Below are 27,598 nucleotides of genomic sequence, written 5' to 3'. Positions count from 1 at the left end.
GCGGAGTACGGCGTTAAATTCCGGGGACACTCTGACTTGCGAGGATGTAAAACGCCGGACAAAAGAAAACATACACGTGTATGAGTGGCAACATATGAAACAAACACGAAATGGTTAGTCGATGGTGATGTATTTGATACGGATATCATAGTTGTGTTTTGAGCTGTTTTCAGCCAGGTAACCATTTTGATAACATTTCTAATGTTTTGGTCAAATCCAAGTTTCAAATGTTTTAGTTTCTTTTGACCGGCAGTTTAGTTTTAACCATTGCTAAAAAAATAATAACAACATTTACTGTATTCATACTGCACAAATTCAAAGAGAACACAGAATTTTTTATTTTTTTTAAAAGTATTTCAGTATATTTTTCAAGGAATCTCGGTATTCGTGCGTATAACAGTTTTGATCTATATTACTAAGTAAACTGAACTTCACACTTCTCGTAACTACTGGCCAACTACGACTCCCATTGTATGCGCGGAATCGACTGAACATATATAAGTAGTACAATCCACATTAAACGTCATCCTTATTGTGTATTACAAGTTGCATCCGTAACGAGAGTAGTGGCGCTTCCTGATGTATCTGTCTTGTCAACTAGGTGCGTAGTTATTTATTTAATGTTGTTTTACGCAACAGTAAGCTCTAGTAATACCCTATAGCTATCATATCACGGCCTGAAATCTAAATCTGTGCCAGACAGACCTGAGCTTACAGCCTGATCTTACCAATATAACTGTGGTGTTTTGTATGTTTGTGTTTGTTGTTTAACGCCGCACTCAGCAATATCTCAGCTGTATGACGGCGGTGTGTAAATAAGCGAATCTAGACCAGCCAGTCCAGTGATTGACATCATGGGCATCAATCTTCGGAAGTGGGACACGATGACATACATCAACCAAGTCAGCGATCCGGACCACCCGATACCGTTAGTCGCCTCTTACAACAGGCATGGGTTGCTGAAGACCAATACTAACCCGCATCTTCACGGGTGCCAGTATTACTATATGGTATCTGAATGCATGTGACAGGTTTTGCAGATTGTTTTGGTAGTTAAATATGTCACTGGCATAAACTGAATTTAATGATAAAACGCCTTTGTACAAAATATGTATCTACGGAAGATAGTAAACGTCATCGACAGTGCATCTGTATGAACTGATGTGTTTATTAAAAACTGTAAAACTTTAATGAATATGTTATATATACTTACAATAATCACAAACATTTTTTATGAACATTTCATGATATATTATTTACATTATCCACAAACTACAAATTTGTGAAGGTTATGATACGGTACTCCCATATAATGAAGTAAAGATTCTGAGAATCTTTTAATATTGTAACGGGAGCAGCATTTACTGACATTTATTTGCCCTTTTTATGTTGGAAAGTAACTAAGTTTTGATCTTTAAAGGGAATATTAATATCATAAACAACAAACTAATGAAGATTCTTTGTCTCCCAGAGACATCAAGAAGATGGCAGAATGTTTCGAGCACAATTGTGAACGTGTTCTATATACGCTGAGTTTAAAGCATAAACTGCAAATGAGAGGGAAAACTAATATCGTTTCTTGTTGATATCTATTTAAAATGTTTTAAACTATTTGCCAGTAATAGACTTGAAGACGTCTGTTCAAATACAAATGATGCTACAATTAGTTTTTAGGCAAACGGTATACATGTCAGTCGGACATGTTATGTGTCTTTTGATTGGCTGCTAAGTAGGAAGTAAACCAATGACGACCAATATTACAATTGCGTATATGTTTTGGGTAGATAAGTGCAATCGGAACATAAATTCGTGAAGGATATCGCCCAACACTGTAAGTTTTTGTGGCCTAAATGGATGTTTGTTTACATTTATGCAGTTCTCTCTCGTTTAACCATTGACAGGCTCACGATATATGTTGTACATCGACGTAATACCCTCAGATAATGTATCCAGCTTGTCACGAAAGCTGTCAGTCAAGGCAAAAGAAGAAGAAAGTGAAATTTGTAAATTTGAAATCAAGCTGTACTGTTTGTATTTTCAGATGTTCTTTTCTGATATTCGGTGAGTTATGAATAATGTAAACGTGTAATACCTAGTATTTGGTTAATAATTCTTCTACACAGTGAGTATTCATGTGCTTATCGTTTTCAAATTGAGAAATTTCACTAAAATTATGAATATTAAAAGAAACATATAAGATCTCATCTCTAGGTAGCTGACTGACAAATTACTACCGTTTCCTGTTATAAATATTTATTGAAAGTCCATACATCATACAACATGGGTGTCCCACTTGTCAAACAAGGCTACAAGTCTGTGCAGAGGATCCATGGTTGAGGCTTGAATCTCATTTATGTTCTAATTATGATCCTTGGTCTGTTGGCACCCATGTTCATGGTTTTCACCAAAACTCTTTGGGTTTCTTTCCACGTTATGCAGACACGCTACCAGGTTTCAGATCGGTTCATTTTCAAGGATATTGATTGATTGTTATTAAAATGTCCAGAATATATTTTTCTAATATGGTAATGATATAGAAGAATGCCCTGTCAAAAATGCTGTATTGGTAAATTTTGTTTGTGCAAAGACAAGAGCTACAGCCAAGACAATAACCATGATGACTACTTCACCCTCTATTTCCCAAGCATCCTGGTTTACAATTTAGAAAATTCCTTCAGATAAATTGTTGGGTATACAGGTTAACTCAGTATTTTGTGAGAAGTGAACCTGAGAGACAGGTTGAGAAAAAGTGGGTGTTTTGTTGTATTGAAAAGGAAGAAGGCAGCAGGAAGTGTTTTCTTTTTTGCTCCAGTTTATAAACAGGGCCAGAACTGTTGAGACCTTGATTCCCATAATATAAAGCACATAAGGCCAGGAACAACCATCATAAGTGACTGTTGGAAGGCGTACTTGTACCTGTTTCTATGAAGAGGACTCTACCCACCTAACAGTAAATCATTCCCTGCAATTTAAAGACCCGGAAATTGGTGCCCACACAATTGAAAACACAAATCGTCATGGTGATGTAAGATGTGCTAGACCCGACTCCTCTAAGTTCAAGTCAGGGATTTTGGCCTAATTAATAAAGGAGCCAAAGGTTTAGTGACTTTAACATATTTAGTCTAGGGGTGAAACGATATATTGTTGCACCAGTGCGTTGTGAGTTTTCATGCGAGGATATGATACACGATACTTTTTTTTCTGTATCAATACAAGACGATACACCTGCTGAAATAAATTACTTACTACTTGTTTAGTGAACCTGGCGTTTTTGTCAGTCAGATATAGCAAAATGTGTTGTAATTAAGAGTTTCAAATTCACTACTAAAAATAGCTGCTATGAACATGTGTCTACAGCTAGCTTTTCCTTTTGAACCTGCTCTGAAATATCTATTGTCATGAAGTTTCCATGCGATTTGACGTAAATATGAGTATTGCACTACGTATTGTATTGTGACCTATGTATCTTGATACGTATCGTATCATGACCTTGCTGTATTGTTTCACCATGAGGTTTTACCCTCCTTGTGGTGTAACCATAGTAACCCTGAAAACACTATTCCTCAAGGCAAACTGCAGGATTTCAGAAATATAGAAAATCAGCACTATCCAATATGCCCACATTATTTAGTAGCAAATTGAAATTGTTATTATCCAAGTTTGAATAACACTAGCCTAATGTGCAAAGCTTTACCATCATGAGATGTGGTACGATGTGCACTGACTGGCATGTACTACCGTAATTGACGTAATAAGCACCCCGCTCTAATAAGCACCCACAGCGATAATTGCTCATATATTGGCTAGTGAACAATCCCAATTAGCACCCCTTCCGATTGATCAGTGTACACAAGACTTATTTATTCGCATATAATACGCACTCGTGTGTTATATGCACCCTTAATTATGGGCAATTAAATTCTGAAAAAATATATCTGTCGTATATAAACATTTCAGGCTGTCACCATAAACCACGAAATTTATCTTTCAACTCTGTTTTTTCAACCAAAATAATATTCTAATAAGAGCCCCCTATTTCTAATTTTGAGAGCGCCCTGGCCCTTATTACATCGAATACGGTATGCTGTTTGTTACAACTGACAGCTCTCACTCATCACTCAACATGGGCTGGGTGTTTTCAGGTTTAGATTAACCAGTAACTGTGTATGGGTATACATCTGTGTTGGTAGAAACATGACGGTAGTCATGGTAGTGGCCAGGATCATATTACACTACCATTTGTCTCATTTCTGTCGATAATTATTTAATAAGATACAAAACAGAATTTGGCTATGTTAATGATAACAACCAGTACACTTATTAATGAATGTTTTTTATTTGTAGCAGTATGTTGTAACCAATGTTTTTTCATGTAACATATTATTGTCCATGGTAGCAAAATCCAAACATGCCAAGCAATTATATAAAAGTAGTGGCACTTAACACTTTATTCGGTTATTCAGCCTTGTGTGACTGAAATACTGTCGAAACAACTCACTGATTCACACAAATACTAGTTTGTTCTGATTATGGGTATACGTCTGCCCCGTCCAGACTTGTGCTCCTGGTTCAAAGTGGTGTTAAACCCTACTCACTCACTCACCTGAACTCTTGGGTTGTTCCAAAGTGGAAAAAAAGAGTCTACAGCCTGTTTTTATCTTTCACTAAGCTGTCACCTGAACACTATAAATAAGGTTATTGCTATTTCAGAATTGATGTAACCTCTTCCAAGAAAGTCAGAATGGATCTTTAGTGTAGCTGAAGTAGCACTGCTGTAAGCATTAGCCAAGCATGGGAGAACCTATGGACTATGATACCCTCCAAGACTGGAAGTGTGACACATGTACTCTCATCAATGATATCAACACCATTGAGTGTTCAGCTTGTGGAACATCTTTTTCTAACTCAGCCAATGGGGAAGACCAGCCCACGGAAAAATCCAATTCGAACGGAGTGGCAGCATCTGGCAAGAGAGACTCCAGAATATCCTCAACTTCAGATGATGTCTTTGAAGATGGGGAACGGGCGACCAAGGAGAAAAAACCTTTGAAACAGAAAAATTCCAAGGATGGAAAAAAATCTACAAGCTCATCGACAGGGTCTGTTTCCTCCTCTCCAATCACAAGACCGAAAATGAAACTTGACATCCAAAATCAGGAGCGGGAAAGCATTTTGGTTGGTGAAGAAAATCAGTCTCAGGTAAACGGAGCGTCCGGTGGGAAACAAAATGGCGACAAGGAGTGGAGTTGTAGTAAGTGCACATTGTTGAACGGTGCTCCTGATAAAAGATGTAGCATGTGTGGAGCTCCACGAGTATCTCGAGTCCCGACCTCAGTCCCAGACGTCATTGACCTCACAGACTTTGTGCCGTCTGCTCCTCGAGGTGAGCCAGACGGCGAGGAAGTGATGAAAGCAAATAGTAAGACTGCACCGGTGACAACTACCCCCAAACCAAGTGGATCTAAACAGGTTATAAAACCATCTACAAGTGGACAGCTTGACGCAGGTAGTGAGTGGACTTGTAGGCGATGCAGCTTTTCATTCAACCCTTCCTGGGCCAAGCAGTGCGATCATTGCAGTTGCCCAAGAGATCAAACCGACACAGCTCCAAAGACTCCTATAGAATTTAAACAAGATTCAGTGAGATATTTTCACCGATCTCCCCGTGGGCCTCTCTCACCAGAGCCAGGTCCGTCCCCGAGTTTGGGCACAGAGGTGTGGTCGTGCACGCGGTGCACGTACGACAATACAGACCAGCATCATGTGTGTTTCATGTGTGGGTGTGCCAAAACTGCTGGACACAACAGTAAATCTAAATGGCAGTGTCCGCAGTGTACTCTACTGAACAGCAATGAGTTGGCGGAGTGTGGGGCTTGTGGGCATGCTCAACATGAACATGGGTCGAGCAGACGCGAAGGGGGAGTTGGGGAGGGGCTGACTCCCACAAACTGGCAGTGTTCCATGTGCACATATCGGAACGATGCCACTGCTGTGAAGTGTAATATGTGTAAGTCGGCAAGAAATAAACGTTCCAAGGCTCTTGTTCCTGCTGGTCCAGGAACACTGATGAGACAGGAAAGCTCCTTGATGGAAGAAATGAGGAAATCGGAAGAACATGAGGCTCTGGAACTATGGGAAACTATAGTTCTATTCTGCAAGCAGGTTGGTTTCTTGTTTCACTGATTTGTATTATGAGTGTGGGTCAAGTATATAATGAATATGTTCAACTCTCAGGCTTAAGATAATTAAATAGTGAAGACTTGAGAAGTGCTCTCAGCTCGGAGTGGCCTCATCAGGCCATTACAATAACAGATTGATGTTGCCACGCAGCACTGACCAATTTTGGGATCAAAACTATTTCAAGTCTCCACTATTTTATTATATGGGCTTGCAAGCCCCACGCACAGCACACACCAATAATGGGGTCCACACTACTCCAAGTTTGCAGTTTTAATACATATTTTTATATGACTGATTTAAATTCATGCTAGGAGGCTCAACAGCTTTTGACACAGGACGGAAAATATTCTTTAATGGGTTTTTCATATTCAGCAGGTTCTGGGTTTGATGCTTTCTATATAAACTTTGTCTGAGAATTTCATTTGAATGATCAGTGGTTTGGAAAGTCCTCTTAATCTTGTTAATTGTGATAATCATGTTCATAAACAAGATGGGGGCACAGGTGGCCCAGTCATCTAAGGCACAGCTTTTCGCTGTGCAGAGTTACGTCCCTTGGGCATGCCAGAAACCTATGATTGTGGGTGTGAATGCTTCTAGGTTTGTCAGCACCATACCTGTGCTCGTGGGTTTCATCGAAGTGGTAAACGTCTGAGACCTGCATCACTTTGGGCTTTTCTCCCACATTAACATGATTAAGCTGACCTGTCGTGATATAACTGGAATACTGTTAACAGTGGTGTTAAACCCAATTCACTCACTCACTCATTCATAAACAAGATTGTTATCATAATCATTACTGTTTGCATGGTTTACTAAATTAAGGGATGCCTGGTGACTCTTTCCAATTTGAGATTATGCATGCAGTAATGGTTATTGTGCAGTAATGTTTGTATGACTGGACCCTAACCTATGTCTCATCAGGACTTTCAAATTAAATAACGGGGTATCTGAACCATGGTTCCCCCATTATTTACTTTTAAAAACTGGATAGGGGAAGGTCCAGTTTGGAGTCATTACTCAACATCATAGCTAAAATGGATAGAATTATCATTAAACTGCCCGCATGTTATCAGAAATGAGCGGGCCACTGTAACTTGATAATGCCCTCATATTGCTTGATGACGGGCCATTATCACGCCCGTTGTTCGGTGACGTCATAGGGATAGGATAGGTGACGTCACGTTCAATTGTGATGTCATCTGGTTTGTCTATGACGTTTACGTATTTGTAAAGGTGGGTCAGTGACATTCGTGTTGATTTCAGTAAATGTTTCAAAACCGATATTGTTGTTTCTTTTTATTTGATAACAAATTCCATCCATTTTAGCTATAATAACAGTAACACTATTTTTCAGGGCATTATCATTTGCAAAAGCCCTCGGTCTTTTCAACTGCACTCCTTCGTCGGGCAGTTAATGGAAAACCTGGGGTTTCTGCAAATGATAATGCCCTGAAAAATAGCGTTACCCTTATAATAGCCATGCTGACATGTATAAGCTGGGTTAGAACGTAACACTAGCCTGCTAGCCCGGGGCTAGTACAAGTTACCCAATTTTCCCTTTGTTTTAACATTACAAGGGCATTTTAATCTTCTAACCTAGTTAAGCTGGTATTCTAGACCATGGACCCCCAGTAAAACAAGTAAGTAAAGCCCTGTTCTGCTTTATGTGCTGATCATGCCAGAATGTCACTGATGTGATTGACCATGTTGTGATTTCAGAACAAGACGCCGTTTGTGGATGACTCCTTTCTCCCTGCCCCAAAGTCTCTGTATATTGAACCTCCCAAACCTTCAGCTAATATGGAGATTCAGTGGCTGCGTCCGGACAAAATTGCACCGTCTAGCAGAGCTGAGATGAAGCAACCCTGGGTGGTTTACAGGACTCCGATGCCCGAGGACATCTCCCAGGGAATTCTGGGAAATTGCTGGTGCGTATTTTCAAGTCTGGATAGCTTCCACAAACCGATAAATGTGATGACACTGATGAGAATGTAAAATACTGCATGATACTGCATGTTACTGCATGATACTGCATGTTACTGCATGATACTGCATGTTACTGCATGATACTGCATGCAAGGCTGTGTGTGCCTGTGTTTATTCTTTCAGGCTGTCATTATATAGCTGGAATATTGAGACAACATTGACTCACTTTGAAAATGTCATTGTCGAAGAGCAGCGATGCCAGTGCTCAAAGGCCAGTCTACATATAAATATGTCAGATTTCAAAGACGATCCAATTATTTTCAGGTTTTTGAGTTCCCTGGCTGTGCTGGCTGAGAGACCCGAGCTTGTGGAGAAGATCATTCTGACGAAGAAGTACTGTGAGGAGGGGGTGTATCAGGTGCGCCTGTGTAAGGACGGGACTTGGCAGATTGTCCTCATCGATGATCTGCTTCCCTGCAATATGCACGGCATGCTCATCTACTCTCAGGTAAGTCTGAACATTTTGGATGAGGATGAGGATGAGGATGATGATACATGATATATTTTTGCATGTTTGGTCAAAGTATGTATGTATTGTTTGATAGGCATTACTTAGAAGTTGACGGATGACAAATAGACACAATTTATGGATAACTAAGGTGAAGTTTCGATATAGATCCTTATATCATTGTCAAGCCAGACTGACAATTGTCTAACTTTCCTTTTATGATATTTTTCTACCAGTACTAATCAAAACTAGGTATGGTCTTTGGTAAAGACTAACACCTGCATCCTCTGCTTGCATATTTTACCCCACCCTCCAACTTGTGATTTTCAGGCCAAGAGAAGACAACTCTGGGTTCCTCTTATCGAGAAGGCAATGGCCAAGTTACATGGCAGCTATGAGGCCATGGTTGCGGGGAAGTGTATCGAGGGACTAGCCACACTCACAGGGGCACCTTGCGAGAGTATATGTCTGCAGCGTGAGTAGCAATAGCTTCAATCTGATCACAGGAGCACCTTGTGAGAGTATTTGTCTGCAGTGTGAGTAGCAATAGCTTCAATCTGATCACTTGGGCACCTTGTGAGAGTATATGTCTGCAGTGTGAGTAGCAATAGCTTCAATCACATCACAGGGGCACCTTGCGAGAGTGTATGTCCGGTGTGTGAGTAGCAATAGCTTCAATCACATCACAGGGGCACCTTGCGAGAGTATATGTCTGCAGTGTGAGTAGCAATGCTTCAATCAGATCACAGGGGCACCTTGCGAGAGTATATGTCTGCAGTGTGACTAGCAATAGCTTCAATCTGATCACAGGGGCACCTTGCGAGAGTATATGTCTGCAGTGTGAGTAGCAATGCTTCAATCAGATCAGAGCGGCACCTTGCGAGAGTATATGTCTGCAGCATGAGTAGCAATGCTTCAATCACATCACAGGGGCACCTTGCGAGAGTATATGTCTGCAGCATGAGTAGCAATAGCTTCAATCTGATCACAGGGGCACCTTGTGAGAGTATATGTCTGCAGTGTGAGTAGCAATAGCTTCAATCTGATCACATGGGCACCTTGCAAGAGTATATGTCTGCAGTGTGAGTAGCAATAGCTTCAATTACATCACTTGGGCACCTTGCGAGAGTATATGTCTGCAGCGTGAGTAGCAATAGCTTCAATCTGATCACAGGGGCACCTTGCGAGAGTATATGTCTGCAGCGTAAGTAGCAATGCTTCAATCACATCACAGGGGCACCTTGCGAGAGTATATGTCTGCAGCATGAGTAGCAGTGCTTCAATCTGATCACAGGGGCACCTTGCGAGAGTATATGTCTGCAGCATGAGTAGCAATAGCTTCAATCTGATCACAGGGGCACCTTGCGAGAGTATATGTCTGCAGTGTGAGTAGCAATAGCTTCAATCACATCACAGGGGCACCTTGCAAGAGTATATGTCTGCAGTATGAGGAGCAATAGCTTCAATCTGATCACAGGGGCACCTTGCGAGAGTATATGTCTGCAGTGTGAGTAGCAATAGCTTCAATCACATCACAGGGGCACCTTGCGAGAGTATATGTCCGGTGTGTGAGTAGCAATAGCTTCAATCAGATCACAGGGGCACCTTGCGAGAGTATATGTCTGCAGTGTGAGGAGCAATAGCTTCAATCTGATCACAGGGGCACCTTGCGAGAGTATATGTCCGGTGTGTGAGTAGCAATAGCTTCAATCAGATCACAGGGGCACCTTGCAAGAGTATATGTCTGCAGTGTGAGGAGCAATAGCTTCAATCTGATCACAGGGGCACCTTGCAAGAGTATATGTCTGCAGCATGAGTAGCAATAGCTTCAATCAGATCAGAGCGGCACCTTGCGAGAGTATATGTCTGCAGCATAAGTAGCAATGCTTCAATCACATCACAGGGGCACCTTTCTGCGAGAGTATATGTCTTCACCGTGAGTAGCAATGCTTCAATCACATCACAGGGGCACCTTGTGAGAGTATATGTCTGCAGTGTGAGTAGCAATAGCTTCAATCAGATCACATGGGCACCTTGCGAGAGTATATGTCTGCAGCGTGAGTAGCAATAGCTTCAATCACATCACAGGGGCACCTTGCGAGAGTGTATGTCTGCAGTGTGAGTAGCAATAGCTTCAATCAGATCACATGGGCACCTTGCGAGAGTATATGTCTGCAGTGTGAGTAGCAATAGCTTCAGTCACATCACAGTGGCACCTTTCTGAGAGTGTATATCTGCTTGGCTTCAGGGCCTCTTAATTTGATTTTTTATAAATGTATTCTACTATCTCTGTCTGTCCATGGGACACAGCGGAGTCTGATGATCATGTGTTTTATGTTTCAGCAAACCCCATACGGAACAAGCTGGTGGAGCCGGACCTTATCTGGGCCAAACTGCTGAGCTGTCGAGATCTAGGGTAGCTTGTTTTGTCCCATAATGGATTGAATTGTTGATGTGATAAACTTAACCTGAAAAACTTGTATAACAATCTGAAGAATATTCAAATGAGGTTTCCTAGAAGGAACTACTTTCAATAAGCTTCATACATCGATGTGATGCCGACATGTCTGGTAAATTATTACATCACATTCCAAAAAGGTTAGAGGTTTCCTGATGTGGTAGTGCTTCTGGAAACAAACTTTTGGATCTTTATTATAAATGGCACGGTTCCTAGTCACACTTACCGATATGTCTAAAGTTTCAATAATATTAGAGGTTTCCTGATGTGGTAGTGCTTCTGCAAACAAACTTTTGGATCTTCATTATAAATGGCATGGTTCCTAGTCACACTTGTTGATATGTCTAAAGTTTCAATAATATTAAAAAATAATATTGTTGGATAGTGTGATGATTTCCTTATGTGTTTCTGTAACATGAATATATTAAGGGTTTTCATTAAGAAAGATATTATTCAAAGACATTTTCTCGTCATGAAGAAGTTATGAGAGTTTTGGTTTTACTGTGAGTATGAAGCTGATAAAACAACATCTTGTGTAGTTGTTGTTCATTCATCAAGGAGAATCTATACAATGTGAGTGTAGTTTGTCAGAATATACAGAACAGTGAAATTGCTCTCAATATTATCAAGAATGCGTCATGAGTTTCTGTCATGTTAGTCTAGTGACCTTCACCTTCATGTACATTTCAGATTCTTGATGGGTGCATCGTGTGGGGGAGGAAACATGAAAATAGATCCTGCAGAATACGAGAACAAGGGCCTCCGCCCCAGACATGCGTACTCTATACTGGACGTGAAGGTGGTCAAGGAAAACAAGTGAGTTTACTACTTTGGTATGTTAGAAGTTCCCCAGTAGTGTATATTGCCAGTCTCCAGTACTCTGTGTGTGGTCCCCTGTGGGGAGTCTCCAGTACTCCGTGTGTGGTCCCCTGTGGGGAGTCTCCAGTACTCCGTGTGTGGCCCCCAGTGGGGAGTCTCCAGTACTCCGTGTGTGGCCCCCTGTGGGGAGTCTCCAGTACTCCGTGTGTGGCCCCCTGTGGGGAGTCTCCAGTACTCCGTGTGTGGTCCCCTGTGGGGAGTCTCCAGTACTCTGTGTGTGGTCCCCTGTGGGGAGTCTCCAGTACTCTGTGTGTGGCCCCCTGTGGGGAGTCTCAAGTACTCTGTGTGTGGTCCCCTGTGGGGAGTCTCCAGTACTCCGTGTGTGGTCCCCTGTGGGGAGTCTCCAGTACTCCGTGTATGGTCCCTGTGGGGAGTTTCAAGTACTCTGTGTGTGGCCCCCTGTGGGGAGTCTCCAGTACTGTGTGGCCCCCTGTGGGGAGTCTCCAGTACTCCGTGTTTGGTCCCCTGTGGGGAGTCTCTAGTACTCCGTGTGTGGTCCCCTGTGGGGAGTCTCCAGTAGTCTGTGTGTGGTCCCCTGTGGGGAGTCTCCAGTACTCTTTGTGTGGTCCCCTGTGGGGAGTCTCCAGTACTCTGTGTGTGGCCCCCTGTGGGGAGACCACAGTACTCTGTGTGTGGTCCCCTGTGGGGAGTCTCCAGTACTCCGTGAGTGGCCCCCTGTGGGGAGTCTCCAGTACTCTCTGTATGTTGCCATGTGGGGAGTCTCCAGTACTCTCTGTATGTTGCCATGTGGGGAGTCTCCAGTACTCTCTGTATGTTGCCATGTGGGGAGTCTCCAGTACTCTCTGTATGTTGCCATGTGGGGAGTCTCCAGTACTCCGTGTGTGGCCCCTTGTGGGGAGTCTCCAGTACTCTGTGTATGTTGCCATGTGGGGAGTCTCCAGTACTCTGTGTATGTTGCCATGTGGGGAGTCTCCAGTACTCTCTGTATGTTGCCATGTGGGGAGTCTCCAGTACTCTGTGTATGTTGCCCTGTGGGGAGTAGGCAGGTTAATACACTGTCTGATACAGCTGGTGTACTGTTGTCTGCCTATGTTGAATTCAGGAGGTGACAAGTGACGAGTGTGACAAGTCACATAACCTAGACACAGACACATAGTTGTTGTTGAACCCTTGGCTACTGATATTGAAAGCGGGGATACAGACACGCTTGTGGTCTTTTTTGTTGATGGATTTATTGGTGATTTTGGTAGCATAAAACATAATGTTTTCCCCCAAGCTATAACAAAGTAGAGGTTTCATTTTGAAAAATTCAAAAAGGCTCCTAAAGTGATACATTTCATTAAGAAAATAGTCTTTGTTTCCAAGTGTTTAGAGGAGATGTTTGTGATATCAATCATGAAGAAACATTTTGATTTTAGTAAAACACAAATATGACAAGTAGGGTGTGTCATTGTTTGTCACATGAGGTGAATGTCCAATGCTCAGAATACTTTTTTTTTCAAACTTGAAACAGCGCTTACTATGGTTGGCGTATCGGCACACAAATTGTATTGCAATAGATTGCAATACAGCGAGCTGTATTGCAATACATATTGCAATAAGTATTGGGGCCCAAATTATGTATATATTTGTACTGTTCAAATGGTACTTCTTCATTCAATAATCCAGATTTCGGATTGCGAGATGGGTAGTATGGATAAATGAGACTACGTATTCCGTCATCAGTATGGAATGTTAATGTAAACAGTGTGTGCTGTTTTCATGGGTTAGATAGGAATGCCTCCAGATAGTAGATATAATTTATATAACTATAAAATAATTCCTCTGTGACTGTATCAGAAAATATCAATATCAAGGGTTGTATTGCGATATGTGTATTGCTGAAGGACATACTGCAATATACCGGTATGCCAGTTATATTGCACACTGCTATAATTACATGTGTTTCTGTCATGGAATTATGCTGTAATTACCAGCCTATGGGAGAGATCCAATATCACAGTATAGACACAGAAAGTTAGCACAGAAATAGCTGTGAAATTCTGGGTGTGGTAGGGGATTTTAAAACAATTGAATAATAAGTTCCCCAAAAGGCTTTAAAACTAACAGATTTCAACACAGATATCATTCAGTGGACATCCTGGAGGTTCTAAGAATCTTAGAAATAATGTGCGTCCGTCTCTACCTTTCAGAGAGAACAAACTGTATGTCTTGCAGCGCTGACTGAAACAACTTTCTGTCCCTTGAATATTATTTTATCAGTGCCCAAGACTGTATCAACTTTATTAGTTTGGTAGTTAACACATTGTCATATTAACTCTCTATTTTATAAGTTTTGTGTGAACTACAGTAAACTGTTTTGCTGCTAGATTGATTCGGCTGCGGAACCCCTGGGGTCGGTTCTCCTGGAAGGGGGACTGGTCGGACAGCTCCCCACTATGGAACACAATCGGCAGCTCAGTCCGACAGGAGCTGATGGTCCATGGTGAAACGGAGGGGGTCTTCTGGATGTCATTCGAAGATCTACTCAGGTCTGTACAGCTCTAACAGCTTTCATTCTGACATAATCTTTTATTGTTTCAGTTTTTATTCCAACTCAATTATCATTATGAAAAGTCTTGAAAAGTTCTTGATCTTGTAGTCCTGGATGCTGGTTTGCTATGCATGTTGTGAGAGCCAAGCAGCATGAGGATTGGATGGTCACAATGTGTGACTTGGCTGTTTGTAGTCCTGGATGCTGGTTCGCTATGCATGTTGTGAGAGCCAAGCAGCATGAGGATTGGATGGTCACAGTGTGTGACTTGGCTGTTTGTAGTCCTGGATGCTGGTCTAGTATAGCTTGTTTTAGCTGTGTAAAACATGCACCAATGCAGCCTTTATATTATCCCCTGCCACCAAGTGCATGTAAAATATATTCAAAATTGTGTCTGTCTTGCCTTTACTTTTCCAAACAACTATCTTTGAACTCACTCAATACCTCTAAGCTTTATATACTATATGTCACTAATCCCTGTGTTATGTGTAATTTGTCATGCTTTCTTACTGTGGGTACTTCAAGATTATGTCAATAACATGTCAATAATTTGTGTAAAATCGTGCCACCGTAACCAAAGATCTGAGGTTTTGTTTCTTCAGACTAGTTTATGCATCAATGTTCGGTGCAAGTTAGTTTTCATATCAACATGCACCTCGTGCAAGTTTAATCGAGTTCCTTAGATCAAACCCTGGTATAGGTACCCATGCATGAGTGGAGTGGAATGAGGATCGGATGGTCACAATGTCTGACTTGGCTGATGATGCCAGTATGCTGCAATGGCATGGTTCATTGTTCATCCTATCAATCAAAAGTTGGCCTGGCAAAATTTGATGCTTTACATGATGCATTTACAAGGAAAGCCTTGAAATAAAACAATCATGATGTGAATAGAATATGTCTTGAACAGTACAGAAACACAATGTTTTCAGCGAAAGTATAGATGCTTTTTGTATCATTACAGCTGCAATTTAGTTAAGTCTGTCCTGTTACTAAATAAAATGACCCGTGAAGATCCGGTTTAGAATAGGTCTTCAGCAACCCATGCTTGCCGTATAAGGCGACTATGCTTGTCGAAAGAGTCGACTAACAGGATCGGGTGGTCAGGCTCACTGACTTGGTTGATGCATGTCATTGTGTCCCAATTGCATGGATCGATGCTCATGATATCAATCACTGGATTGTCTGGTCCAGACTCGATTATTTACGGACCACAGTCAATATATATATATTGCTGAGTGCAGCATTAAATAACAAATAAACAAAACAAAAAAACAACATACTAAATAAAACGGTTGTTTCTAGGTACTTCGATAGTGTAGATGTGTGCAAGATCCGTCCCAACTGGCGCGAGTCCCGTCTGGCTGCAGAGTTCCCAAGTGACGCGTCGCAGCCCATGAGTGTTGTGAAGTTGACGGTGTTCCACACAACGGAGGTGGAGCTGGGGCTGTTCCAGGAGGGTGTCAGGTCAGTTACATAGTCAACAAAACTAAATAGAGATGTCTTTGGTTTGAAATTTTAGTGTCGATATGTTGACTCAAAAGTATTATGATATATCAATTTATTGATTAATAATATTTATCATGCTTTTTAAGAATCATATGATTGAAGTAACAATAATATTTGGTGAAAACATCAAGGGATGTGATTGTGGTTGTCATGAGGTGTGTTTTGTTGACCAAAATTCAAGAGTTAGCATCTAGGGTCAGTATGTGAAATTCTAGTCCTCATGATTTAAATAGATCAGTGCCGGGCTCGTAGGCCACTAGCAGACGAAAATACCAGTCCTGGGTAAATTGTATCGGTCCAATGATTGCTTGTAAAACATCCAAGACTGTACGACACCTGTTTTCTGACAGCCATATTGAATCATTCATAGTGATTTGACATGTCCGACTTGTCAACACCTGAGTGATGTGAAATACTGTACACTTGTCAGAGCAGTCTGTTGTCATTCAACATTTTTGGTGTCATGATGAAAAGGAAGAGTAAATTAGAGTGAACACTATAACTTGACATGGCTATGGCTGCTGAAACAGTACGTTTCAAACAGAGGTGGTTATTATAATTTGCAACCTCTGTTTAAATAGTATTTCCCGAATTCATGGCAAAATATGTTATATGTGTGTCTAGTTGAAACTTCTTTTATTTCTCACGTGACATGTATCCAATGTTTCAGAGGGAATGACAACTCGGCTAAATCTCCTCTCGACCTGTTCATCCTGGTACTCCAAGAGTCCAAGCATCCCAACTTCTCTGTGGGCAAACTGATTGGCCACAGTCAGAGACAACTGCGATGTTTCATTGGCTGTAACCTTATGCTGGAGCCGGGAGAGTATGTCGTCCTCTGTCTGGCCTTCAGTCACTGGACAACAGGTGAGGACATTAACAGTAATTGTGGCTGGGAGAGTATGTCGTCCTCTGTCTGGCCTTCAGTCACTGGACAACAGGTGAGGACATTAACAGTAATTGTGGCTGGGAGAGTATATCGTTCTCTGTCGGACCTTCAGTCACTGGACAACAGGTGAGGACATTGACAGTAGTTGTAGCTGGGAGAGTATGTTGTCCTCTGTCTGACCTTCAGTCACTGGACAACAGGTGAGGACAATAACAGTAGTTGTAGCTGAGAGAGTATGTCGTCCTCTGTCTGACCTTCAGTCACTGGACAACAGGAGAGGACATTAACAGTAGTTGTAGCTGGGAGAGTATGTCGTCCTCTGTCTGGCCTTCAGTCACTGGACAACAGGTGAGGACATTAACAGTAATTGTAGCTTGGAGAGTAGGTCTCCTCTGTCTGACCTTCAGTCACTGGACAACAGGTGAGGACATTAACAGTAATTGTGGCTGGGAGAGTATGTCGTCCTCTGTCGGACCTTCAGTCACTGGACAACAGGTGAGGACATTGACAGTAGTTGTAGCTGGGAGAGTATGTTGTCCTCTGTCTGACCTTCAGTCACTGGACAACAGGTGAGGACAATAACAGTAGTTGTAGCTGAGAGAGTATGTCGTCCTCTGTCTGGCCTTCAGTCACTGGACAACAGGTGAGGACATTTCAATGCAAAGCTATTCCATGAGTATCTTACACTGGAGATAGCTTGTCAGCAATCCTGTTTGTTCACTAGTTTTTGACTGTGTACAATACATGAAATAGCAATGTTCCTGAAACTTGTACCCAAGAATAAGGTGTGCACATTATACACAAGAACATATGGTACCTCATGCTCTTAATTTGTCTAAGTGTTTTGTTGCTCATGTTGTCCTCATGGATTGTCTGCCCTTGTTCCAGTCCCCGGCACCCGGGTCAGCCACCGCTACGTGTTGTCAGTGCACAGCTCCAAGGCCCTGATGGTAGACCAGATCAACACATTCCGCAACAGGCAGTACGAGAACGTCCTGGCCGATGCTCTCATCCAGCTAGCTGTTGCCAAGGGAACAAAGGAGGAGGTGGGTATCGTGGGGAGTCTAGGTTTGAATAGGTTCAGTGTAACCTATGCTTGTCATGTGAGGTGACTGAATGGATCTGGCGCCCCATGGGGATTCCGGTTTTAATTGGGGTAACCTAACCTATGCTTGTCATCTGAGGTGACTGAATGGATCTGGCGCCCCATGGGGATTATGGTTTTAAATGGGGTCCCCTAACCTATGCTTGTCATGTGAGGTGACTGAATGGATCTCGCGCCCCATGGGGATTCCGGTTTTAATTGGGGTCCCCTAACCTATGCTTGTCATATGAGGTGGCTGATGGATCTGGTGCCCACAGGGGATTACGGTTTTAATTGGGGTCCCCTAACCTATGCTTGTCATATGAGGTGGCTGAATGGATCTGGTGCCCACAGGGGATTACGGTTTTAATTGGGGTCCCCTAACCTATGCTTGTCATATGAGGTGGCTGAATGGATCTGGTGCCCACAGGGGATTACGGTTTTAATTGGGGTCCCCTAACCTATGCTTGTCATATGAGGTGGCTGAATGGATCTGGTGCCCACTAGGGATTACGGTTTTAATTGGGGTCCCCTAACCTATGCTTGTCATATGAGGTGGTTGAATGGATCTGGTGCCCACAGGGGATTACGGTTTTAATTGGGGTCCCCTAACCTATGCTTGTCATATGAGGTGGCTGAATGGATCTGGTGCCCACAGGGGATTACGGTTTTAATTGGGGTCCCCTAACCTGTGCTTGTCATATGAGGTGGCTGAATGGATCTGGTGCCCACAGGGGATTACGGTTTTAATTGGGGTCCCCTAACCTATGCTTGTCATATGAGGTGGCTGAATGGATCTGGTGCCCACAGGGGATTACGGTTTTAATTGGGGTCCCCTAACCTATGCTTGTCATATGAGGTGGCTGAATGGATCTGGTGCCCACTAGGGATTACGGTTTTAATTGGGGTCCCCTAACCTATGCTTGTCATATGAGGTGGTTGAATGGATCTGGTGCCCACAGGGGATTACGGTTTTAATTGGGGTCCCCTAACCTATGCTTGTCATATGAGGTGGCTGAATGGATCTGGTGCCCTCACAGGGGATTACGGTTTTAATTGGGGTCCCCTAACCTGTGCTTGTCATATGAGGTGGCTGAATGGATCTGGTGCCCACAGGGGATTACGGTTTTAATTGGGGTAACCTTTGCTTGCCATATGAGCTGACCAGATAGATTTGTGGTTCTTGACTTGGTTGATTGCATGTCATCATACCCCCAAATCAAGGGACATGCTCATTATATCAACCACTGGTTTGTCTGGTCCAAACTTGATTATTTACATGATAAACTCTTAGATTGATGCTTACTGACTGCAGTGTTAAGCAACAAACATCATTCAGTGCTGTTGATTATTATTAGCACCTCTGATGTCTTAGTGAACTTCATAACCCACTGATCTGACACCATACCCGTGCTCGTGGGTTTCATCGATGTGGTAAACGTCTAAGACCTGCATCACTTCGGGTTTTCCTCCCACATTAAGCTGACATGCCATGATATAACTGGAATAATGTTAAAAGCGGCGTTAAACCCAACTCACTCACTCACTCACTGATCTGAGGTGCTTCAGTTACTACAGAGTTGTAGGCCTTAGATGTCAGAATCATGGGTTTGAATCCAAGATTCATTTTTATTCATATTGCTTTGCCTAAATAGATGTATATGAGTGCCTTGCCCAGTAACTGAGAATTGTTATATACTTATCTTTGTTTTAATTATTAAATCTAGCTTTAAACTTCAGAGATTGTTGTGTGATTCTTGTAATTGTTGTTTGTGCTATTAGCGGGAACACCTGCCGTTCATACCACATGTAACAATGTCCTTGGTTTGTCTGAACCATATCTGTGCTTGTGTGTTGCACAAAAGGGGTCCACCCAAGGTCACTTTTGTAGTTTCTCCCTCATGGTGATGTGCTGTTTATATTAACTAGGAAGAATGCAGAGCTCCAGATAAGCTTTTGGTGTTGTGGGTATTTTACCCATGCATTTTAAAATCACTGCTTATCAGTAATTCTATCTAGGTATTCAAATTTCTGTTACCCACTAGTTTTTACACATGTGGGTATTTAAGTTAAATATTTAAAAACACTATTCATCTAGTCCCTGCAAACTGGTATTTGATACGCTTGGATATTATTTTACTGCATATTTCTGCATTTCTGATGTGTTTTTTACGCAGATACGCAGCTTATCTGGAGCTCTGAGAATGTATTGATTTTCTAAAGTTTGTGTTCATGAGAAGTATTTGCTATCCTCTTTCATCTGTTTCATATGCCGTGATATGATTGAAATATTTTGCAAAATAACATATTGAAAAAATGATAGGATAGTTGGAAGTGAGGTGTTAAATACTGAGAATGACATCTAACTTGTGGTGGATTTATATGAGAGGGGGCTCTTTGCACTCAGCACTGTGGCATGGTATCTCAGGCACGCATGCACGCACGCACCTACACACACATCCCTATGGAATTGCAGTAAACTTTAATACAATGTTAAACCCCATGTGACCTCAGTCGTCTATTCCTTTCAGGTCTTAGGCAATCCATGCTTGTCGTAAAAGGCGACTATGCTTGTCGTAAGAGGCAACTAAAGGGATACGTTGGTCAGGCTCACTGACTTGGATGAAGCATGTCATCGTATCCCAATTGCGTGGATCGATGCTCATGATGTCAGTCACTGGATTGTCTGGTCCAGACTCGATTATTTACAGACCGCCGTCATATAGCTGGAATATTGCTGAGTACGGCGTTAAACAACAAACAAAACAAACAAAAAATATTCCTTTCATTGTAAGCTGCTTCTGTTCCAGGTTCGGAAAGGCATCACAGTTTACAGCCTCCTCAACGGATGGGCCGGGGGAATATTTGTTGCTGAGAATCGTATGCCGGGCAACAATGTAGTAATGTGGTGTGACTGCACGGAGAGCTCTAACGTTGTCAGCACAAGGGGCTCACTGATCAGCAAGGATGTGATCCCACCACTACATAGGTCAGTACTTGGGTCCTGGGTTTGCCTGCACCCATCTTATGATAGACAACTTATATATGGATTGGATGGCCAAAATGGCATCTGTATGAGTGCTTGGAAGAGGACCCTGTTGGGCGTCCAGATTAGAAGAGGTCCCAGCAGCCTATAATGGTCCTAGGAGGAGACTTGGTTGATTGTGTATCTTAGTAACTCGATGGTGTGGGTCGTTGTTCACAATATCGATCACTGCGTTGTCTGTTCAGACTCAATTATTTACTGCCTGCCACCATATCGCTTGGATATTACTGATTGCAGCGTTAAACAACAAACACACAAACACACATACACACACACACACACACACACACACACACACACACACACACACACACACACACTTGAAAGGGGAATAATTTCCTATGGCATGTTGCAGACTTCATGCAAAATGAGTGTCCAAATGTTTGTATTTCCTAGTGTGAGAGAAACTTGTGAAGGTTTGTTGCTTTAGTCCACTTGTGTTGATATATTTATTGAGGAAATAAAGACATTCAGTGGAGATTCTTGATGTGTTAGTGTATTTAGAGATTATTACATGGGCATGTTTGTCTGATTTACAAAATGAATGTCAAAACTTTGTATTACTTGTGTGAGCATGAGAGAAATACATGAATTCTGATAATGACAAGTGTTGATGGTATTCTGTTACTTCTGTTGCAGACAAGTGTTAATGGTATTCTGTTACTTCTGTTAATGACAAGTCTTGGTGGTATTCTGTTACTTCTGTTACAGACAAGTGTTGATGGTATTCTGTTACTTCTGTTACAGACAAGTGTTGATGGTATTCTGTTACTCCTGTTACAGACAAGTGTTGATGGTATTCTGTTTCTTCTGTTACAGACAAGTGTTGATGGTATTCTGTTACTTCTGTTACAGACAAGTGTTAATGGTATTCTGTTACAGACAAGTGTTGATGGTATTCTGTTTCTTCTGTTACAGACAAGTGTTGATGGCATTCTGTTACTTCTATTACAGACAAGTGTTGATGGTATTCTGTTACAGACAAGTGTTGATGGTATTCTGTTACAGACAAGTGTTGATGGTATTCTGTTACTTCTGTTAATGACAAGTGTTGATGGTATTCTGTTACTTCTATTACAGACAAGTGTTGATGGTATTCTGTTACTTCTATTACAGACAAGTGTTGATGGTATTCTGTTACTTCTGTTAATGACAAGTGTTGATGGTATTCTGTTACTTCTGTTACAGACAAGTGTTGATGGTATTCTGTTACTTCTGTTACAGATAAGTGTTGATGGTATTCTGTTACTTCTGTTACAGATAAGTGTTGATAGTATTCTGTTACTTCTGTTATGACAAGTGTTGATGGTATTCTGTTACTTCTGTTATGACAAGTGTTGATGGTATTCTGTTACTTCTATTACAGACAAGTGTTGATGGTATTCTGTTACTTCTATTACAGACAAGTGTTGATGGTATTCTGTTACTTCTGTTAATGACAAGTCTTGATGGTATTCTGTTACTTCTGTTACAGTGTTGATAGTATTCTATTACTTCTGTTAATGACAAGTGTTGATGGTATTCTGTTACTTCTGTTAATGACAAGTGTTGATGGTATTCTGTTACTTCTATTACAGATAAGTGTTGATGGTATTCTGTTACTTCTGTTACAGACAAGTGTTGATAGTATTCTGTTACTTCTGTTATGACAAGTGTTGATGGTATTCTGTTACTTCTGTTACAGACAAGCGTTGATAGTATTCTGTTACTTCTGTTAATGACAAGTGATGATAGTATTCTGTTACTTCTATTACAGACAAGTGTTGATGGTATTCTGTTACTTCTGTTAATGACAAGTGTTGATGGTATTCTGTTACTTCTGTTACAGATAAGTGTTGATGGTATTCTGTTACTTCTATTACAGACAAGTGTTGATGGTATTCTGTTACTTCTGTTACAGACAAGTGTTGATGGTATTCTGTTACTTCTGTTACAGACAAGTCTTGATGGTGTTGTCGCACCTGGAGAGGTCCCAGATGTACCACCTGTCTAGATGTCTCAAGCATCGCATGACAAACCCCAGTTTTGGACTAGGAGACTGGGGTCCCACCCCCCACAGCCAGCACGAACCCAGCCTCATTCCCCCCGTCGAGGCTCTGCACATTCCTCGACCTCTCTGATCTTGGGGTCACACCAACAGTCGTGGACCAACAAGTTCCCTAACCAGAGGAGGGACATTATTGTGATAAACACTCCAGGCTCTATGGTGGGCAACACCACCAGAAGACTGTCCTACTGTGGACCTCTATACTTACCAGGGCTCCACTGGGGCTCCACAGGGGCCCCACAAAGAGCTGTGTTGTGTGAATGGTTAGCTAATGTGCAAATGTGAAAGGGTTATACTTTAAAAACATATCAAGTAAAGGCAAAAATAGGCTTTTACGCCATCCTTGTTTTTTACTGCAGTACTCCCTAGAGTTCACACACAAGAATTATTGTGCAGGTCATTTCTCTTACACTGAAGCAATAGGGACATTTCAGTGACGCTAGAAAGTGTAACTGGAGTTGCTATACAGTGTACTCAATTAAACATTTGGATTAAAGAAGGAACAGTTTCAAAATGTATTTGTTTCATGGTTTCAGATTGGTTTGTTTTCTAGGATTGTCATCCAAAATATCCCAAAGATATTTCAAAATGGTAAAGATAATGTTTTATCAAGAGTTGATGAAATCGTGCTAACAATTTACCTTTGAGCTACTGGGGTTACTCCTTAAGATATGTGTGATTATTCCAGTACTCCTCTGCTGCAGGTTTAAGGAGTGTGTACTCCTCAGGTTGAAAAATGAACTGCTAAATTCTTACTCCCCTTTGTAAATGCCAGTTATTGTTCTATTATTTCTGTGTGAGCTTGTTAGCCTCTGTATAGATGTGTGTGATAAACAAACATCCTGAGGTAGTACTGATCAAATCATCATCTTGAACGTGTCGATGATACATGTTGAATATTTTGAAACCATAACGCGTTGTGCATCCCGGTACAGTCAGACTGTTTGTTATGGATCTCAGGCCCCCTGTATCTGTACACACACCTGTTTCTGGCAATATACTACTCAATGTTTGCGAGGGGTTCATATATTTCATTCTATTTACACATATTTAACAACTGTTTTCAGCTATTTTTGTATCTTTGAATAATATGAATATCCCTATAAGAAGTTGGAGCTGTGAGGTAGGCCAGTGATAATGGTCCTCTGCTGAAGACCTGCTTCCCATGTTGTGAAGCCAGTACTTCGTGTCCCGTGTTGTGATATTGCTCTACAACCAGCTACTTGACATCCCACCTACCTTGCATTATCCTGCTTTTCAACAATATCATGGAAAAAGTGGTTCCAAACATTGTACCCATATGGGGAATCGAACCCGGGCCTTTGGACGAGTGAACCCTTAACCACTAGGCTACCCTACAGCCCCTATAAACAATTGAGTATTATGGTTAAAAGACTTCTAAATACCACATTTTTCAAAATAATTCTGTTTTAAAAACATTAACCCAGGCCTCTATTGTTATCACGAGTCACTTCCTGAGGACTGTTGCTGTGAATACCAACATGCAGTTGTATGGGGAAATAGAGGAACCTATTTATTGAGGGAATTCTGATCAGAAAGCAAATTTCCATTTTCCTGTCTCTCAGATTTGGGCTCTGTCCCTGTCCCAGGTCATAACCACGTGTACATGTTTATACAGTTTGGGGTTGCCGAGGTCGTGATGGATCCTCCGTGACAAACTGTACTGCTGTTAATGATCTTTCAGACAACAGGAATTTATAGCCAGACATGAAGAATGGCTGCAGTACTTTGGTAATGAAGCTTGATATATTTCATATAAATATGAATCCCAGTATTTCAAAATGAAGCATGGTCGTCAAGGGGTCATGGTGATGACCCTTATGTTTAGAATGGAACACAAAAGGGTTATTTCATTCTTAATTCATAGCAACCGGCAAAGACAAGACCCAATAGATTTTGAAAACTATATGTTGGAGGATATGTGTGTCATGAAACCTGCTGTTTCTGATGCTGTTCCAGTAAGCGATCTAAGCGCTACGACTGTCATATGTCAGTGCTATAGAACATAGTTACGATCATCTTGGCGGTAAGATCGCATTGTGGAACAGTTCAAGGATGGCCATGAATTCCTGTTGTATGGATGTTATTGTATGTTCGAATGATTTATAGGCATTGTTACAATATATAAGTTTTTAGTGATCTATCATCATCATAAATCATGCGTCCCTTGTTGAAGATGTACTTCATCTTTTTGTGATAAGATCTCTTGCAATATTTTTTGGTTTTTAACTTTTTTTCTTTCATAAGTCTCTGTTTACAAATATATAACTACCGACAACACATTTCATGTAATCAGTAAGTGGTTTGTTTGTCAACACAGACATTGGGAGACACATGTTGTTTAAACTTCAAGGTTTAATGATTCATTGAACCATCAATGCATTGAATTTAACCAATCACCACCTGTCAATAAAACCACAAGATTGACCAATCAGAAAGTTGTGTTACAGAATCTGCTGTTATATCCAACAACATCAAACCAGTCAGACTTTAATCAAAGTGATAGATACATATAGATAGATAGCAATAGATACATATATATCTGGTCAACTTTTCAGCAAATTTGTTTTAATGATTATATTTATTTTGCACAGTGCAATTAACCATCGTACATGTGTGAAGTTCACATGAAGATGTGAAAGACAGAGGATACGTACCTAGATGTGTTTATGAATGTATCTAGGATTAATCAGTATCTGTGAAATGTAACCCTCCATGCTCTCCTGTCTCAAGAAGTATACAGATTTAACCAATGTATGTGTGGAGACCTAGATCCCTGGTTGTTGGTTAACTTTGTCAATAGGTTGATTTTGTCTAGTGGCAATACATTGATGACTGAGTAGAGTATCGGTAGTTGTCATGGATACCACTTTTAAATGTTGCTATAGTTTCCATAGATGCTATGAAGACACAGTATAATGATAATCAACACCTCATTAGTTTTAGGAAAAATAACTTTTGTTTGAAGATCCATGTTCATTTGGAAAATGTTTGAGACTTGTTATTAGACCATGATCAGAGTTACCTCCCTTAACTTTGTAACAACAAACCAATACCTCATACCACGGATGGCCCAGTCATAAAAGGCGCCGCGATTTGGTGTGCAGTGTTGCGTCCCTTGGGCACGCCAGAAACCTATGATTGTGGGTTCGAATCCCCGTTCGCCCCGACTATGTTTCTAGGTTCGTCAGCACCATACCCGTGCTCGTGGGTTTCACACCGAAGTGGTAAACGTCTGAGACCTGCATCACTTCGGGCTTCCCTCCTACATTAGGCTGACACGCTGTGATATAACTGGAATACTGTTAAAAGCGGCGTTAAACCCAACTCACTGTAGTCGAAAGTATCAGGTTTAGGGGTCCCTACATTCAAATACTGCAGCAGCAAACCTCAAGGAGCCCTTCATTTCCAACACTGCATGGGGGCTTTAGTGACCTAGTCGTCTTAGGCAATACAATTTGCTGTGTAGAGTTGCATCCCTAAGACAGCCCATGACCTATGATCATGGGCTGGAGTCCCAGGTTCACGCTGATGGTGTGTGTAGGCTTTATTTCCAAGTATACCCATGCTTGATGGTTTAACCAAACTGGTAAACATCCAAGACTTGCTTTTCTCCCACATGAAGCTGATCGCCATGATATATGTGTGAATATTGTACAAAACGGCATTCTACCTAACGAAACTGAGCCATGTTTGCTTCCCCATGTCTACTATGCCTACAGTTGCAGTAGTCCGTGTTCTCCATTGATCAGTGATTGCTACGTACTGGATATTCCAGTGAGATTTCTGGATACTACTAAATGCATCCTGTTACGATGCCTGTGTCAGCTGTGTCAAGTGCTGAGGTAGTCGGTATGTTAACATTTAACAAACTTACAACAGCACGCAAATCTTCCTGTTACCTTTGTAAGGTGATGTCCACATACACTTGACAGTCCCTTCTTGAAGAGCTTGAAAATTGCCAAAATATGCCACTCAAAAGAAGTTAAAGAACACCCTATTCTTTCATTATTGTTTTAGTTAATGTAACATGCCATGTTCTTTAGCTTCTTTTGAGTAGTATAGTTAAATATAACACAATTGTGACTAACACCTGTGTGTTAACTTTAACCGAAATTGATGGATTTGAATCAAATTAAATTGTAGAAAAGCCATACGTTAACACAGGACAATAACGAGCAGATTAGATGTCACATTATGAATGTTGCAATACTTACTGGTACTCACATTTTAGCTTATGTCTGAAAAGGTTTCTGTTGTCTCATTTATTCTTTTGTATTCAAGAATGAGACCTCTGTGTTTTAATAGTCTATTCTCCATATGTACATATTTGTATAAACCACAACCTACTTAAGACTTCAATAATGGTTCTAATTATGAATTCAAGAATAACTTTTGAATACATTCCCATGTATGAATATTGAATTCTCTGAGTGTCAGTGTATTATCAGACTTAGATTTACAAAATGTCAAGAATTAAGCTTTCATCATCCTTCACTTTGATTATGAGTTTTTAAAGTATGAAAATATATTTCTTATTAGGAAGGAAAAATATAA

The 27,598-nt window shown here is 41.3% G+C and overlaps 1 protein-coding gene across 1 annotated transcript; it reads left to right on the top strand.

Moving 5' to 3' along the window:
* Nucleotides 1-1,730: 1,730 nt before the first annotated feature.
* LOC124137485 (calpain-15-like) lies at nucleotides 1,731-25,479 on the top strand. Its single transcript, XM_046503800.2, has 13 exons — nucleotides 1,731-1,831; nucleotides 4,711-6,162; nucleotides 7,900-8,108; nucleotides 8,431-8,614; nucleotides 8,945-9,089; nucleotides 10,958-11,030; nucleotides 11,763-11,888; nucleotides 14,282-14,443; nucleotides 15,751-15,912; nucleotides 16,625-16,821; nucleotides 17,732-17,889; nucleotides 20,738-20,916; nucleotides 22,910-25,479. Exons 2-13 carry the CDS (start codon nucleotides 4,792-4,794, stop codon nucleotides 23,091-23,093), a joined length of 3,150 nt encoding a protein of 1,049 aa, XP_046359756.1. The 5' UTR covers nucleotides 1,731-1,831; nucleotides 4,711-4,791; the 3' UTR covers nucleotides 23,094-25,479.
* The last annotated feature ends 2,119 nt before the right edge of the window (nucleotides 25,480-27,598 follow it).

Source organism: Haliotis rufescens, unplaced genomic scaffold (genome assembly GCF_023055435.1).
Source record: "Haliotis rufescens isolate VD_foot unplaced genomic scaffold, xgHalRufe1.0.p SCAF_7, whole genome shotgun sequence".
Classification (NCBI taxonomy): domain Eukaryota; kingdom Metazoa; phylum Mollusca; class Gastropoda; order Lepetellida; family Haliotidae; genus Haliotis; species Haliotis rufescens.
Note: the sequence above shows the minus strand (reverse complement) of the source record. Positions and strands in the feature narration are given on the sequence as shown.